We start from the raw sequence: 16,801 nt of genomic DNA, 5'->3' as shown, positions 1-16,801 counted from the left end.
TGATAAATCTGAATAGAGGGCTTGGTTTGTTTTCAAAAACAGGCAGAAGAAAGCACTTTCACCTTGAGAGAAGTGTCTGGTAACAGGATGTGTGTGTGAATGAATGCTCTGTGTGGAGTTCCCTCAAATATCAACTATGTTATTAAAGCACCAATTGCTTTCCTGCCTGGTTTGGATCCAGTGTAATAATTTTATGTTTTCACTCATTCTTTCATCTTCCCGACAACCCTTTCCTTTCCAGATACAAATCTAAGTTCCCTTAAACAAGCAAAATTTATTTTTTTTCTAGTGTACTGCTTGGTCATCTTTGCCAGCTTCCCTGTGTAGCCCAAAGAGTGGGTTTTAATGCTTCTCTCAATAAAAAAAAAAAAAAAAAAAGCCAAAATGCCCTGTAAATTTTAAGAATCAGAAAGTATGAAGAAAACCTCTTTGTATGCATTACATATGTATGCTAGAGACATACTGATTTACAGCTACAAACATTGTATTGCTTATTTCCCATTTTGATTTTCAAAATAGGTAATGGAATTAGACGAAACAAAAATAGTAATTTTAGATCTTTTTTTTGCAGGTTTGATCTTGCTATTCTATCTGGTGTTCTATGGCTTCCTAGCAGCACTCTTCACATTCACAATGTGGGTTATGCTTCAGACACTGAGCAGTGATATACCAAAATATCGTGACCGGATTTCTAGTCCAGGTAATGCTGTATTTGTTTTTTCATAAACCTCTCTCTGGTTTAACAGCCAAGTTTCAGTTGAGAGCTTGTTTGAGCTATGAGCTACTTATGGGAAACTGTGATTATTATTCAGTTACTTACAGGTAAAACTTTTTGTGTGGTGAGTTATATACATTTGTTGCATAAATTCAGTCAGTAGCTTTTTGTGTGTATGTGCTAACTTCTGCTGGTTTTTTTCCTCTAAGTTCTTTCCAGTTGAATTTGTCATGTATGTAGACCACAATTTTATCTGCAGAGCCATACAACATGCTGCTGTTGTAGAAGTGGGGTTGTAATTTAATCAAATTGCCTGAAAGAAGCTGTAAAGCAGCTCCCTTAGATCAGATGGAAAGCCACCTGGGCTAGGATTTGATGCTTTGGAGAAGGTACAGGGAGGCTGTACAATGAGCGTGGTCCTTCTCGGGGACATGTAAGGACTTTGCAGAGTTTTTATTGCAGGATTAGATAGTCTCCACCTGATATGGAATGTCTGCAGATTTTGGGGTTGTTAACCTGTTATGTGGGAGTCCACTAAAGAGAGAGGGTCCTGTTTTATGCTGAAGCTAAGCCCATGTAACATTTAGCTGCCACTAGAAGTGGTGTCCTGCTGCTTGGAACTGCAGCTTCCTTTGTGTGCATGCCTGTCTGCTCCCACCATTGGCTGGTTCAAGGAGCTATATGTGACAGAAAAAACCAACCCTGCACAAATAAGAATGACTAATAAGCTGGTTGTCTTTTTTGTTTTTCCTTCAGCCCTTCTTTACCATTATTTTTGGTAAAGATTGTTTTATATATATTACAGAAGTCTGTCATTATAGGCTCTGTTTTGGTGTCACATCTCCATCTTGGAAAAAATTAAAGATTTTCACTCTGAAAGATTTAAAAGATGTTTCTGCATACTTGAACTGCAACAAAGAGATCAGTGTTTTCTAGTCACTCTGGAGATTGTATGTGATTTGTATATGCAACTTAAATGATTGGCTGACCTAAAATTTTGACAAGATAGATCAATTTTTGTAGTAACTTGTCTTAGGGACCAAATTTATGCTCACAGGATAAAACTAAATGGCTAAAAAATATTCATATTTTCATGGAAATGAGACACTGTTTTTTTAAAATGCTTTTCCTTTTTTTTTTGTATTCCAAACTCTTAAAATTGACCAGCATCTTGCAGCTGCACACACACTTAGGATGATACAGTAATCTTTGTGTGAGCAAGTTGCAGTTTTGCCAATGTGGTAAATGTCTCTGGATTCTGAACAGAATTTGTTTGGGTGTAGGGTTCTGGCCTTCTCTTAACAGGTGTTGTCTTGTAAGGGATTTGGAGGATTTGTGCTGTTTTTTCAAGCTAAGAATGGGCCAAATGCTAGAAAGAATAACTAATGAAAAAAAAAAGGAAGTAAAAAAAAAAGAAGGTGGCTTAGTTGGCCATTTCTCCTCATATCCTTTGTGGAAATCAGAACCTTGGAGCTGAGGGTAGCTGTGACTTAATGCTGGACTTGAGTGATGTTTCTTCTCTCTTGCCTCTGGTGGTTCAGGGTATTCATTTTCCTTGATTTTGAAATAAGTTATAAGGGATGTTTATTTTTAAAAAGTGTGTATGCCAGAATTAGTTTTTAATTTAAGAATTCCTATAACATTTCTGAATTAAATCTTTTTATTAACCATGTCTTTAGTAGCTCATACATGAATGTTAATAAAATTGCTTGTTTCTGTTGTAGTGTTTCTCTTTAACTCTGTCATTTTTCACTTTCAGTGAAACATGTAATGTTCCTGGCTGTAAAACTTTAAATCATAAAAACAAATTCTACACAAAAACCTGGATGGTGTAGGTCAGAGGTTTTACTCTTACTTTAAACACACTGGGAAATCTCAAAATTAATTTATTTTATAATTGACATCTGACTTGCATTGTACACTGGGATATAATAGTATAAATCAAATCCAGATGATTTAAAAACCCTTTTTGTTTTTAAATCCCTCTTGGAATTGTAATACAGTTTAATCTCACAATCCTAGATGTGATCCTGTGCTGAGGCTGCTAATTCTGTTCCTCTACCAGAGCCCAAATCCTGCATATCTCTGTCTGTGCATCAGTCCCTCAAATAGCTTCTTCTGTAGAATTTACACCATAGTCTCTAGGCAGACTGTGATCCCCTGGAATTGGAGCAGTCCCTTCCTCTTAGGATTTTTCTGAAGTTCCCCTGAAGCAACAATTCTCTTCAAATTACTGTCTCATTCACTGATGACCAGTTTAGTTGTTTTGTCATACTCTCTTTTCAAAAACACCAAGTCCTTCATTTACAGCATATTTTATAGATATTAACAATCTTTTATCCCCTAAAAGCCCTCAGTGAGTGTGTAAAACCCCTTCAGTGGTTTTTCACCCCTGCTACTGATGAGCTTATATTTTGTTGAATCTCAGTTCTATGCGAAGGCCAGAAAATTACTGTAATGGTGCAAAGTAACGTAGTCAGAAATGGTATTTGTAGTTCTATATGGACTCCAGTCATTAAGGCTGTTGTGGCTTCCATGGAAATTAATTTTAACTGCTGCTATTGCAGAAAAGAGGATTTATGATTCATGGGGAGTCCCACAAAAGAGGTAGAGTTAAGAAGCATCAAACTATATCTGGGATGTTTTAGAATCTAGAAGACGTTTGCGATAAATTTATAGCTTTATTATATACCTTTATTATTTCCCAGTTGAAAGTATTTGTAAGTAATTTCTGCCTTTGGATGAGAAGCTTGGCCATTTCTGTAGACAAATCCAGAAGAGACCTGCGCTACTAAAGCTTGGCCATTTCTGTAGACAAATCCTGCAGAGACCTGTGCTACTTAGCTGCACTTTGGATATGCTTTCCAAAACCTTACTGTGATCGACTGACCTCAGTAACGTATTAAGAATCCAACATTAAGACAACCTAGCCAACTTTATTTTCCACTGTAGTCTCATCTTCTTCAATGTTCATTTTGTATAAAGAAGCCCTGATTTCCTTTTTTTTGTTTTGGGAGATGAGTTTTATTTTCTGCCTTAAACTTGATTCATTTGGAAATCCAGTTTTAACTGGTTTTGCCAGAGGATAGGAAACTACATGGCACCTAAGCCGATACAATTAGTTGCTGCTGTAATTGCAGTTCATTCCTTTATGCCAAATTGGATGTTGATCAAACCATTTTAAGACTGTAACTTTGAAGGAAATTAATCTGATAAAATATAGGTTGGGTTTTGGTTTTTTGTGTTCCTTTATTTTTTCTTTTGTGGAACAGCAATGTCAGTTCTCAGCTGTACTTGAAGGGACAGATGCATGGACACTCATCTGTTAATCACAGCTGCAGGTTTTTATCTGTGCTAATTATTTATACTTAGTAAGAATCACCTTAGGGTAGTGTGAATAAAGCAATCAGTCATACACCCTTTATTTGAACAGATTTCATCTCTTCTTCAGTATCTGGTAGTGTGGTGCTGTTTCATTTGCTGCTGAAGCTGTGATGAAAAATAGAAGCATTAGGTATCTGACGAGAGCTGACGGTGCAGGGCTGTGTGTATTAGCACAGAGTGTGCCTTTTGCTTTCACCTGCTGCAGAAAAATCCCTAGGATTTAACTGGGCACCTTCCTTTACCTTGTGCTGGGAAGAAGGACAGTTCAGCCCTGTCGAGTGCCGATACTCTACGCGTACCTTTCTCAGCCTTCAACCAAAGCTGGGTGTCAGGCTTCCATAATCCATGCCCTTGTTTCTCCTGCCCACTTGGGCTCCCTGGCTCTGGGTGTTGCCTTCAGTACCCCCTGGCAGCATGGAATGGAGGCAGCTCGTGGAACTCTGGGGCTGCAGGGCCTGTGCACAGAGCCTGGGAGCACTCCCCTTCGCACGGCCTGGCTGGGGCATACCCCTGTCCAAGGGGGGTGTACCCCTGTCCAAGGGGGGTGTACCCCTGTCCAAGGGGGGCATGCCCCTTTCTGGGAGTGTCCACCCCTTTCCTGGGGCACGTGCCTGTGGTTTATTAAATTTTCTTGTATTCTCCATGAAACAGATGACATCTAAACTTTCTGTTTGAGGAGATGGCGGAGAAGACTAAAAACTAGCTTGGCTTGTCTGTTTTGATTGGGGTAACCTTCAAGCCATCTTTACGCATAATCACGTTTCTTAAAATACTTGTGGGTTTCTATGAGATTAATGCAATCATAGCTTCGCTCTGTATTGCCTAAAGCTTTGAAACGTTGCTTGAACTGAATGTTTTCTGGGTGTGGTTTTGGGTATTTTTTTCAATTATTTTAAGTTTAATTTGCTGACTGTGGAAAGTGGGCAGTGAATCAGTAAAAATCTTTGCTTGAAACTGATTGAGTTGCTGATTTTGCTTTTCTTAATCATTTGGGTTTGGTTGTGAATTGCAGTTATATATTGGGTTGGATTTAAGCATTAATTAATATAATGCTGATTTTTGGTAATTGGCTTCAAAGACAAACTGCCTTGCAGTACTGTGGAATATAGGGGTAACATCGGTGTTTCTTTACAGATAGACACTTTCCAATTTATGCCTATGATTTTTGAGTAAGTGTAGGAAAGAGAAGTTGTGTAGCTCCTAACTTGCACTTTTTCTCTTTAAGGGCTTATGATTTCGCCAAAGCCAGACACTGCATTGGAATTTTACTTTAACAAGAGTGACAGTGACTCGTATTCAGAATATGTTGAGACACTTAAAACTTTCCTTGCCTGTAAGTAAGTTACTTAAAACTGCCCAAGTAATTCAGGAATCTTAGCGTTAAATACGTTAGTTTCATTTTTTTGCTTGTAGTTACTAATTGCTAATGCAGACTAATGCAAATTCAGGCTTCCTAGAAATATGCATGTTGTTAAAGTCTAGACTTTACAGAAGAAGGTAAGTATCAATGCCTATATTGGACAGGAAGCCTGAGCATCAGGGATAGTGGAGTACATAATGGAGAGGTTTGAGTCCTAGTCCAGTGTTCTGGTGACATGGTTTTTGAGCTACTATAAGATGCAGAAATTACATATGCCAAAAGAATTCAGTGTGAAATACCATAGGTCATGTATTTGGAGGCAAAGTTTATCAGGCATTAGACAATTAGTCTTCATCCGAAATGATTCGATAACTGAATGAGAACCCTTTAGTCTTAAGAACTTGAGTATCTTAAAAAATAAGGCACACAAAGATAAAGTGAATTGCAGTTTATTAATGTTCACCCTGATCCACAGTATTTTTGGGCAGAAATATTAAAACATTGAATTTAGACCGTGGAAGAAAGGTAACATGGGAGAAGACTGAAAGATGGCAAAATCTTGTTAGGCTTTGAAAAAGTGTTAAGAAGGATGTAAGAGATTTAAGTGCTCTGAAAATAGAACTTTGAGAAAACTTAGACAAGTTAACACTATAAATTATATATTTCTATAGGCATCTGCAGGTTTTGGCTACTTAATGTGCTTTCTACCACTGATTTACAAGCTATTTCTGTTCCATAGCATATAATGAGTCAAAGCAGTCCCAAAATATAGACTGTACACCAGGAAAGATTTTTGATCAGGATGATGCTGCTGTTAAAAAGGCATGTCGGTTCAACCTCTCTGACCTTGGACAGTGCTCTGGAAAGGATGATACGAATTTTGGGTATTCTAAAGGAACTCCCTGTGTGCTTGTGAAAATGAACAGAGTAAGTGCCTACTTGTTTTTTAATTCTTAGTCTAAGTGCTCTCAACTACTGCTGTATGAAAAATGACTTTAAAAAAGGACTGAAATACGTGTTCAGTTTACTTTTCAAGATCCTTGCATTTTAGAATAGTGTGATTTACTGAAGTATCTGGCAATTCATGTTTCCAGAGAGTAAAATGAGATGAGCGTTTTGAGCATTCTAATACTTGCAAGTATTGGCTTTGATTACTTGCATCAAAATATCTAAACCCCCTGTTTTAAGGAGTACAGTGCTATTTGGTTTTGCTTACTGTTCTGTGTAACAGATTCTGGGTCACTGTGCAGGTGAGGTGTGCTTGACTTCATGTCTGTATTCTAGAAGTGTAACTAGAATGCAATGCATTCTGCAACTCCTAAACTAAGAGTAAGTATTTGACTCTTCAGTGATGTTACTCATTACTCGATTTGGTAACTGGTTTGAGCCATTAATGTTACATGCTGAATGTAAAATAAGAAATCAGTGCTTTCTGTGGCTGGTGTAACTGTTCCAGCTATCATGAGTAAGCTATATAACTTAACAATGCTTTCTGTCCTAATCTTGGTCAAAAGCTGAGTTCAGGTAACAATGACACTGAATAGATCTACTCCCTGTATGAACTCTGTCGTATTTAGTGAGGAAAAAGTTCAAATTCAATCTGTAAAACTGGAAAGGGGGGAAAAAAGTTTGTAAATATTTTAATTTTCTCTCCTTAGATAATCGGATTAAAGCCTGAAGGAGAACCACATATACAGTGTACACCTAAGGTCAGTTCTGAATGTAAGAAAGAAGTGTGTAGTTAATTTTCCTTGTGATTAGGATGAAAAGTGAAGTAATTAATTTAATTCTCTTCTTGTTAAAGACTTGGTATTTTTGTTTGTTTTTCATCTTGCTTTATGTCTAATTTAGTTTTAGTGTCTTCATTTAGTGTCTAATTTAGTGTCTTCATTTCTTCTTTAGTTTTAGTGTCTTCATTTCTTCAGTGTGTATATATAAAAACATTTTTCGGTTGTTCTCTCATCTTTAGATGTGTTAGAGCTCCCTGACTTGCTTTAGAGTTGAGGAAAATGCATACATGTTATTTGTGGTCTTATTTATTTATTTATTGTGAGTTATATTTTGTTTTTCCATTTCATAACCTCTATTTTTATTTTTTCTCCATGCTGCAAGTGCACCTTAGACAATTTTATAAATGATGGGTAAGACACTGTGTGGAAACTAATGTTACCGCTCAAGTAAAAGTTGCCTTCAAATAAAGTATAAAGTACTTACAGTAATGGCTAATCTGTGCATATTTGTTATGTAGCAATGGATTTACACAGAATGTTTTATGGCAATTATAATAATTACTTTGACTTATGGATATTTTTCCTAGACTGCTTGGAGAGCAGTGAAACCCTTGGTAAGTTGTAGCTTGAGCAAGGGGCAGAGCCATGGCTTTTAGCTTGAGGCAACTGATAAAAATATAGGCTGGGAATTGTCAGCAGGTAATGAGAGAAATACTTGTTAGGGTGTCCTAGGAACCTGTGGTAGGCAGAGGTTTTCATACCTGATTTTTGTGGAGGCTTTGAAAGTTTTGATCTCCCCGTGACAGTCTGTGGCAGTTGGAGATTCCTCCTCTTATTTGAGAATGGTTTCTTTGCTTCCATTCTTCAAAAATACTGTTCTTTTGAAGGAATTACTTCTTTCTTTAGAATAAAGCAATTAAGCTGCTTCTACTAGTACTGTTCTTTGACTTGTCTAGCTTATAATTTTTTCATAGTGTGATAACTCAAATTGGACAGAAGTTTGCCTCTAGCTGAGGTATTGTTCGTGGCAGAGTTTCTCCCTTTGTGATTCCATTGGAACCAATAATGTGTGTCAAGGTGAATTTGCTGATTGCAATCCACTGACTCTTTATTTTAATTATTTTACTATTTAGATCTTTATATTGGTTATTTCCCAGTCTGTCTTTGTAGATATGATTTCTTGAAGTTCACAGCTTTGAATTTCATATTGCTGGTTTTGGCCTCCTCTCTGTAATTTTTCATGACCATTTTAAAGGGATTGAGTTCTCTGCAGTATTTTGCACTACTTAGAGCCTGGTGCCATCAATGAATGCTCGTGGTTTTACATCTCACAAGTCCTCATTTAAAACACTGAATAAGGACCAGGACAATCATCCTCATTTCCACCTGAAATGCCTTGTGATGTGCTGAGAACTAATGTTCAAGTGATTTCTAAAATACTGATGGTAATCCTATGCTCCAGTGATTGTATTTCTTCATATTTCCTCTGTGGGTGCTTTATGAGACAGTGGTAAAAGCTGTACTAAATGAATTACAGATGATTCTTTTTCTTACCCTCTTCGCTGGTTTCACTAGCAAAACAATAAGATTGATTACAACCTGATCATGGTGGGGTTTTTGTAATTTTTTTTTACCCTTTGAGATACGTAGAAGTAAATTGTATGTCATGTATTTTCTTACATCCTCTTTCTGCCAAGTACCAAGTACTGCTTTTGCCATAGCCAGTTAGAATTTCTCTGGTCTACACAAGTGTGGTGGTTTTAAATTTGAAGATTATTAATCTTACTAGTTCTTTGGTGACTTCCAGGGAAACTATGTCAGGCTTTGCCACTTTGAATGCATCTGTTTTATCTTTAACTGATCTCACCCAAGCTCCTCAACATGATTTACCTGTTTAGGAAGGCTTAAGTACCACTTAGAATTCATCCTGTAGACTTGCTGTTGATTTTTGTTTTCCTCTCATCTGTGTTTTTACATGTTTCTTACAGTTATGAGTCTCAGAATGGGTCAAGTTGGATCCAGACAGTTCTTGAATATAACCAGTGGGGGAGAATCCACTCCCTCTCTGGGCAGTCTGTTCCGGTGCACGGTCACCCACACAGGAAAGAAATTCTTCCTCATGTTCAGGTGGAAGTTCCTGTGCATTGGTCTTGCATGTATTGAGAGCAGTTTGGAGCAGTGTCTGCCTGGACTTAACACAAACTGACTTCCCAGTGTAATTTTTCTTACAAGTGTCTCAAGTACAAAATGAGGTTCTTCTGTCTGCACATCCTGCCAGTCTTCATCACCTGAAGCATCATTTAAGTTTTTCAATGTGAAATTTACATTCTTTGGGCATTCTCCTCTGAGGTGATACTTCTTTCTTCTCCTTGCAGTTTTTTTCTATGGGGTTTTTTAGAAATAGAAACATTTTAGATAGATCTGTGATGTCAAAGCCAGCACAGTTACAGCTTTCCCCCCTGCCTTCACGTAGGGGTGCTGTCATCACTGCAATTTCTGTAGATCAGGGAAGTGAGTGCAGTGAGTGCAGTGTCAGACACTAATTACAGCTGGCTCTTCCTCCTGCACCCTAGAGGAACTGATCTGCTGTAGTCCCGAGACTCTCTACAAAGAGTAACAAACCAACAAAAGATTGTTTCCAAGAAGTTTAAAGATCAGCATTTAAGGTCTTTAGTTTGGGGCTGAAGGTGTGCAGTTTCATGTGTGCTGAACATCTTGCAGCAGTGTTCTTCCACGTTGAAACTACCTTTACTGAAAATTGGTAGATTTGATGCATGATATAGGGTTTTTTTAACTACAGAAAAGAGAAAAGCCTTATTTCCCAGATATATCTATTTCTGCTGTTTAGCGACTGCCTTGACTTTGTATTAGGTATCACTTTCTAGTTTGCAAGAAGGAAGAGTTGCAGTATGACTGAGTGACATTACATGCCCTGCTGTTGTCACCATACTGAGCATCCGAGTTACCTTGCTTTTTGTGACAGAAATCTTGGTTGTTTTACAGTGTCTGCTAACAGACATTGCTCTTCTTCTATACCATTTCTTCTCAAATGACCACAGACTGTTCCAGCCCAAGTTCTTTCCTTGGGTCTTTGTATATTATTTCAACATCTGGAAAATAATTCTTTCTAAGACACAGTCTTGATAAAGACTCAGTAAGTGAGGTGGAAGTCTGTATGTGCAGCTAAGTTGTCTGATTTTTAGATTTGCTGACTGTCAGCGACTCTTTGCGGAAACTAAACGGTAAGCAGAAAAAGTGACACTCACTAGTGGACTGATTCTCAAAGTTCTTCAGCAAATGCAGCTTCTTTAGGTGTTTTTTGGTTTGTTTAATCATGTAGGGATGTTAATTAGGATTTAGCAAATGCAGCTTCTTTAGGTGTTTTTTGGTTTGTTTAATCACATAGGGATGTTAATTAGGATTTAATATGAAATAAGACCCCAGGCCCCACAGCAGTTGCATGAGACAGGCAGCTGCATGTCCCAGAACCTCTCTGCTGTTGCACTGATAGCCTAACGCGTACGGAGTTGACTGCATGCAATGCCTTGTGTTTAGCTGCTCCAGAAAGCTCTACTCCCATTTATCCTTCCTATGTTATTCCTGATTCTAGTTATTTGATCATTATTTCAGCAATACATTTGAGAAAATGAGCATTTGCAGCTGCATGAGCTTTAAATAACAAAGAATAATGGTGAAAAGAAACATATTTCTGCTTAGTAGTTATATTTGCTAGCTCAGCGTTCAGAGTGCTTAATAGACATATATTGAAGAATTGCAGTAATTCAGACTGCAAAGGAGTGAGAATGTGACCATATCCTAAAAAACATACTGTATGTTCTTTTCAGGAGGTGAGAAGGTAATCTTGAGCTGTGGTTTGTCCTGTGTTATTTTTTGGTCTTACTGCAGTTGTCTTCTGAACTTTGTAGAGTATCTGTTTATAATTACAGCTGTTGTCGATGGCAATAAAGACAAAAACAACAGAACTTGCTAATACACTTGGAACTTGTGAATTACAGTGAACTAGCAGTGATGAGCTGAGGACATGTTTAACATTTGGGAGGGGGCTGCTTTAATGGCTATATACATATTTTGTATATCTTACAGATTGAGTGACTCCTTAGTTAGAAATTAGGCAGCAGCTTTGTAGGTAGCTGCTGCTTATTCCAAGATTGGGGATTATATTGAGCAATAAGGCATGCATCTGTATATTGTTCCTGCAGGGTGGTGATGGCACACACAACTCTAGTAACATCACCATTTTAAACTCGGGTTTCTGGTTTGGTGCCACCTAACATCAGGAATAACACACCACTGCAGGAAGAGCTCTGTGGCTGGCTGTCAAGGCTTATGTTGTTAAAGATTTGAGAGCCTTAAAAACCTGCCTTTAAACAGTGTGTGCTTCACCAGAATATAAAGGCTTTCTTGTGGATCCTTGGGATTTTCGTTACAGATGGGTTTTTTTGGTTGTTAAACTAATTGCAGTGAGTAGCCTCTTCCCCATTTATTTGACTCAGAAGGAAAGAAGGCAAGCTGTCTTGATTGATTACTGATTCAGATGGCACTGTTAAGCCTTACTGTAGCAGATGTGTGCAGCATGTAACTATTTGCCAAAAATAAATCTATTTTGAAAGTTATTCTAAGAGTTGGTAGGTCAGTTGCCTTTTTTAGGTATCTTGCAGTTTCTCATTGGGTTATAATTCTCATTTTGTATTCATTTTAATGCAGACAGGTGTTAACTTTAAATTTTGTTGCTATCTCCAATCACAGGAAGAAGGCACGGTTGAGATAAACTATTTTCCTCGTCATGGCATGATTGACTTGATGTACTTCCCATACTATGGGAAAAGCTTGCATGTAAGTATACCTTAATGATGTTTTGTAAATGTTTGGTTTCTGTTTGCATGTACAGTTACTAAGACCAGATTGATTCTGAAGTTTGAACTTTGTAATGAAGAACATACATAATAAGTAAAATTACATGCACAGAAACTGCACAGTACTTGATGAGATTCCAGACATGCTTTAGCTGACAGGAGTGAGTAAACTGCATTGTCCTAGTGAAGAAGTGGCTGTACACTCACTGTATTGAGAGCATCTGCTCCTTTGTGTGGTCACTGATATCTTCTGGATCTCTCTGAATGCAGGGAAAGGCAGGAAAAGTCAGCACATTCTTCATATTACAATACACTTTTTAATAGTTAATATTTGGGGGTTTATATATAGGATATGAAGTTTAGAATTCCTTTTGGTATTGTTGATTCTATTTCTCTGTGGCTCTGCACTCATGTTTTCTGTTGGCTCTGTTTCATGAGGGAGCACTTCGAAGTAGCAGATAGGGGTTTTAAATAATAATAAATTTAATAATCATCTTAGTTTTTGTTTGTTTGGTCCATCTATCCTCATTGTATTCTGACATGGATTTTATTTATCTAACTGAAGAACACTTAAAAAAAACCCCCAAACTCAATGTTTATGAACATAGAACACATAGAGTTAGAACTCTGGTTTCTTTTGAAACTTGAATTGAGTTATTTTTTCATTTTCTTCCATAAACTTATGGTCACTATATGCAGAAAAGAGATGAAATTACATTGCCTCTTACTGACCAATTTATTTAGTCTAATAAACATTTTCACTGTTCACCATTGAAGACAAAGGTACTTTTTAAACATAAAACTGTTAGATCCATAGTGTACCAAGGTGGGTGGTTGTAATTTCACCAGAGTGATTTCTGTATTAAATTATTTCTTTGGCAGTTATTTTTCCAGTATACTCTATACTTGCAGCAGTTCCATAACCTTTTTTTTATCCTCATATGGCTTTTACTAATGATGAGTTTGTTTTCATTTAGCATTTGTTTTCACCTTACTTATGGGTGGTTCTGTTTCCCATGTTGTTGCCATGTTTTGTATCAGTAAACTATTCCCTTAGACATGCTAGATCAGGGAAAGACTGAGTTCCTGTGCTTCCAACAGCTAAGGTCAGTATGTGCTCTATCCCACTCTTGGAATGAAAGAACATGGAAAGAGAGCACTGCTTCCATAAGAAATGGAAAATACAGCATCAGGAGACCCTGTCAGGAGGCAGTTTGTACTAAAGATGGAGTGAAGAACTTCCCCAACAAAATTCCTATCTTGCTGCTCTGCTGGTGGAAAATGAAAGATGATGAGAGTAATGAAGATAGGCAGACTCGATGCTATTCCTTGCTTGAATTAGATGATTAAGAAAAGCTTTATTTTTTAAAATTATTTTTCCTCCAGTTTTTGGTTCATTGTCCTTTTTTGTCACTTTGTCTGTAGAATAGGGGCTGTGAGTTTAGGGATTCTTGCCAATGTGAGGCTCAATTCACATAACATTAGTATAGTGTGAAAAAGAAGAGTCAGTCAGAAGAGTTGTGAGAGGTTGAAGTGTTTGGCTGGGTCTCGAGTCTGGATTGATTTCTTGGCTGTGCAAGAGAGTTTTTATATTGTATCAGTGTGGAATTGTTCAGTTACTTTGTTCTGTAAAGGAGTTAAGAGTGTTCAACTGAACTTTCTGCTTTTGTGCTAAGGTAGAGCCATAAAAGTACTAATATCTACAGTTTTTTGGTCAGGGATGGTTATTTGTCTTTTGCTGCTCAGTACAATGAGCCCAACCCCCTGACCTTAGAGAATGTTCTGTTTTTCAGGTGATCTGACTTACTTAGTGGGGATGCTGACTGGCTTCCCTCCTCCCCCAGATTTCATGTTGGCTAATAAAAGCCCATCCTGGTATCATCTGTTCTCAAAACGTCATAGAACTTTGTGTACCTATTTGAAAAATCTTGGTGGTGAGAAGACTTCTCTCCCTGAGGAAACATAGGGATTTTAGTTCTTATTTTTAGAAAACTCCGAACGTTGAGTCTGGTATCACCCTTACAGCTGGAGAGTTTTGAGGGTGCCTTGCCTAGCTGCATTTCCCCCTCCCAGTCTGAAGTTTATAGGAGCACAGGAAAATTTCTGATCTAGGAAAACTGTTATCCAATGAAGCCAATTACTTCAATCTACTTCTTACTAGTACTTCACATTAAAGTTTTCAGCTCATCCACCTCCATGGCATCATTCTTTGTTGGTGAGACTCAGTATTCTGTAGTGCTTTCTGTGGTCAAGAAGTAGAGAAGATAGCCTAAAATAACAGAAATGTAGGGAGCAGTCTTTTAAGTTAATGGGGAGGGGGAAATCTTAACACAAATTGTTGTTCAATTAAAATTTAAGGCTTGTACCTGTATAATACTGTAGTGTTGGGCTTAGTCCACTGATTTATATGAACTGTCACCATGAAAATAATTGATTTGCTTAATCAGCAGTCAGCAGTGTTCACCTAAAATAGTAATAAATCATGGACATATTTTATGAATATTGGATTAAATTCTGCCTTAACAGTATATATTAAGCTCTTATTTAATTCAAAGTCACTTTACAAGAGAATTTGAGTTGTCCTAACTGGATTGGACTGGAAGTACAAAATTGAATTGAGGTATAACACTGGGTTGACAAAAAAATTACTTCTGCTCTCATTCTTAAATTTTATTTTTTATTATAGGGAATGGAGTCACAAATTGTATTTGGTTCCCCAAATATGATTGACCAGGATACTGTCAGGATGGTCAAGGGGAGGTTTCTGTGTAAAGCTAAAAACCAAACACTTTTTAGAATGGATTGCTGCTGAGCAAGTAAATGTGAAAGGGTAGAAAGGAAGCTGGTTTACTAGTATTTGTTGAATCAAGCTTTTGAGGAAAAAAACCCACTAAAACCCTGCTAGAAAAGTTACATTCTGTAGCAGATTACACCCACCCACCCCCAAAACAAACACAGGAGATGATAGATCAGAAGAAAGACACTAATTTCAGAGTAGAGGTTTCCAGAAAAACTGGACTTTATGTAATAGTCAGGGAGAAAGTTACAGGCCTCTGGCAGATACTGTCTGTGACTTAAATTATCTTGGATGTATTAGCTAAGAGATAGTATGAAGAAAGTAGACAACTAACTTGGGTAAATTATCTTGGATGTATTAGCTAAGAGGTAGTATGAAGAAAGTAGACTTGACTAACTTGGGGGGGAAAAAAAAGGTGTCTTACCTGAGTGAGACTGGGTTTGAAAAGCTGGATTCTGAATTAGCTTTTTTCTTAACTGTTCTGATGGTTTAAATGTTAAATGAATGCTAACTTACTCCGGTATCTCAAATATTTTTCCCATCTTTCTGTTTACTAGGCTCACTATTTACAGCCTCTAGTGGCTGTTCAACTAGCAATTAACAGTACCAAAGAAGAAATAGCAATTGAGTGTAAGATCCTGGGCTCACCTAATTTAAAAAACGAAGATGACCGTGACAAGTTTCTGGGACGAATTGCCTTCAAAGTTCAGATGACTGAATAGCTGGAGTACACATTCTCCACAAAGTAAATGTTGTGTTGTCTGTTTTGTGTCAGCTGGACATGCCATTCTAGGATATGAGACCACCTTGGAGAATGTTAAGGTGGTTTATGGCGTTCAGGGTAGCATAATAATATGCTTCCAAATTGTATGTTTAAAATCCCTTAAAATAAATGCCTATCCTGCTTCTGCCTGCCCCATTGGAACAGTGTACAGACTATAGTTATGTCATAGGGACCTGTAAATAGCTGTTTTCAAACACATAATAATGGTGACCTTTGTCCTGTTCTAAAAATGTGGTTTTATCCCCCAAGTGAGTGTCTCAAGCTTAATGTGCTGTGCTATGTAAATATTGTATTGATTTAACACTGGTTTAACTGTCATATCTCAATGCTGACACAGTTAGAGGGATAAATAATAAATGGTACCTGATTGACATAGTGATTCCTTTGTAAGAGAAAACACCTGCAGCATAAATGGTGTGTGTGGGACTGGGTGGGTGGATGGCTGGCTGTGTGGAGATGCCTTAAATTGTAGACTGGGTGGCATGGGAGAATTGAAATGGATTTTAAGAGCTGGTATGGATTTCTGAAAGTAAGTGCTCAACTAGTACTTCCTTGTGCTTGTCACTGTGCAAGTATCGTGTACATGTAGTACTTGGTATAGAGTTTGGTGTTCTAGCTGAAGAATTGAACCTTTCTTTGTGTTGTTAATTGCTTGTAATATGTGGAGCACAAATAAAATCTATACAATATTTTAAAACTTTTTAGTTCAGAAATATCAATAGAAAACAATTTGAATTGTTTAGGGTCCTGGTAACAGCTGTACAACAGAGCTGCTTGAAAGAAGTGGCCTCACTATTGTGGGAATAGGCTTTCATTTTCCAGTTAAAAATTTTCCTGAAGAACCTCTGTTTAAGGAAAAAAAAAAAGAAAAAGATTGTCTTGATTAAACATTGCTGTTTAATTTATATATCTGTTTCGTTGCATCATTTTAACATGTCTCATGTCTTTGTCTGCTCTTTCATCTTGGACCCTGTGTATTTTGTCATCATCCATTTAGAAAATTGGTGTCATCAACTACTGTATAGAAATATCCCATTGGCTTGGAGTGGATTGCTTGCTTAAAGTCCAGTTGCTAAAATGACTGCAAACAGACTGGTTTATTTGTGACTGCTTCTCACACTGAACCAGGCTGAGCCATTATATTGGTCTCTAACTTC

At 37.4% G+C, this 16,801-nt stretch overlaps 1 protein-coding gene across 1 annotated transcript; it reads left to right on the top strand.

The window, feature by feature from the left end:
- Positions 1-571: 571 nt before the first annotated feature.
- Positions 572-16,498, top strand: ATP1B3 (ATPase, Na+/K+ transporting, beta 3 polypeptide; the record flags this gene model as incomplete). The annotated part of the gene is made up of 6 exons (XM_009075585.1): positions 572-700; positions 5,325-5,432; positions 6,199-6,386; positions 7,118-7,168; positions 11,957-12,043; positions 15,418-16,498. Coding segments are annotated over 6 exons (728 nt in total), but the record flags the coding sequence as incomplete, so codon positions are not given.
- Positions 16,499-16,801: the final 303 nt, after the last annotated feature.

The sequence above is a fragment of the Acanthisitta chloris genome, unplaced genomic scaffold (assembly GCF_000695815.1).
Source record: "Acanthisitta chloris isolate BGI_N310 unplaced genomic scaffold, ASM69581v1 scaffold4280, whole genome shotgun sequence".
In the NCBI taxonomy this organism is placed as follows: Eukaryota; Metazoa; Chordata; class Aves; order Passeriformes; family Acanthisittidae; genus Acanthisitta; species Acanthisitta chloris.
This window is presented reverse-complemented; position numbering and strand designations above follow the sequence as displayed.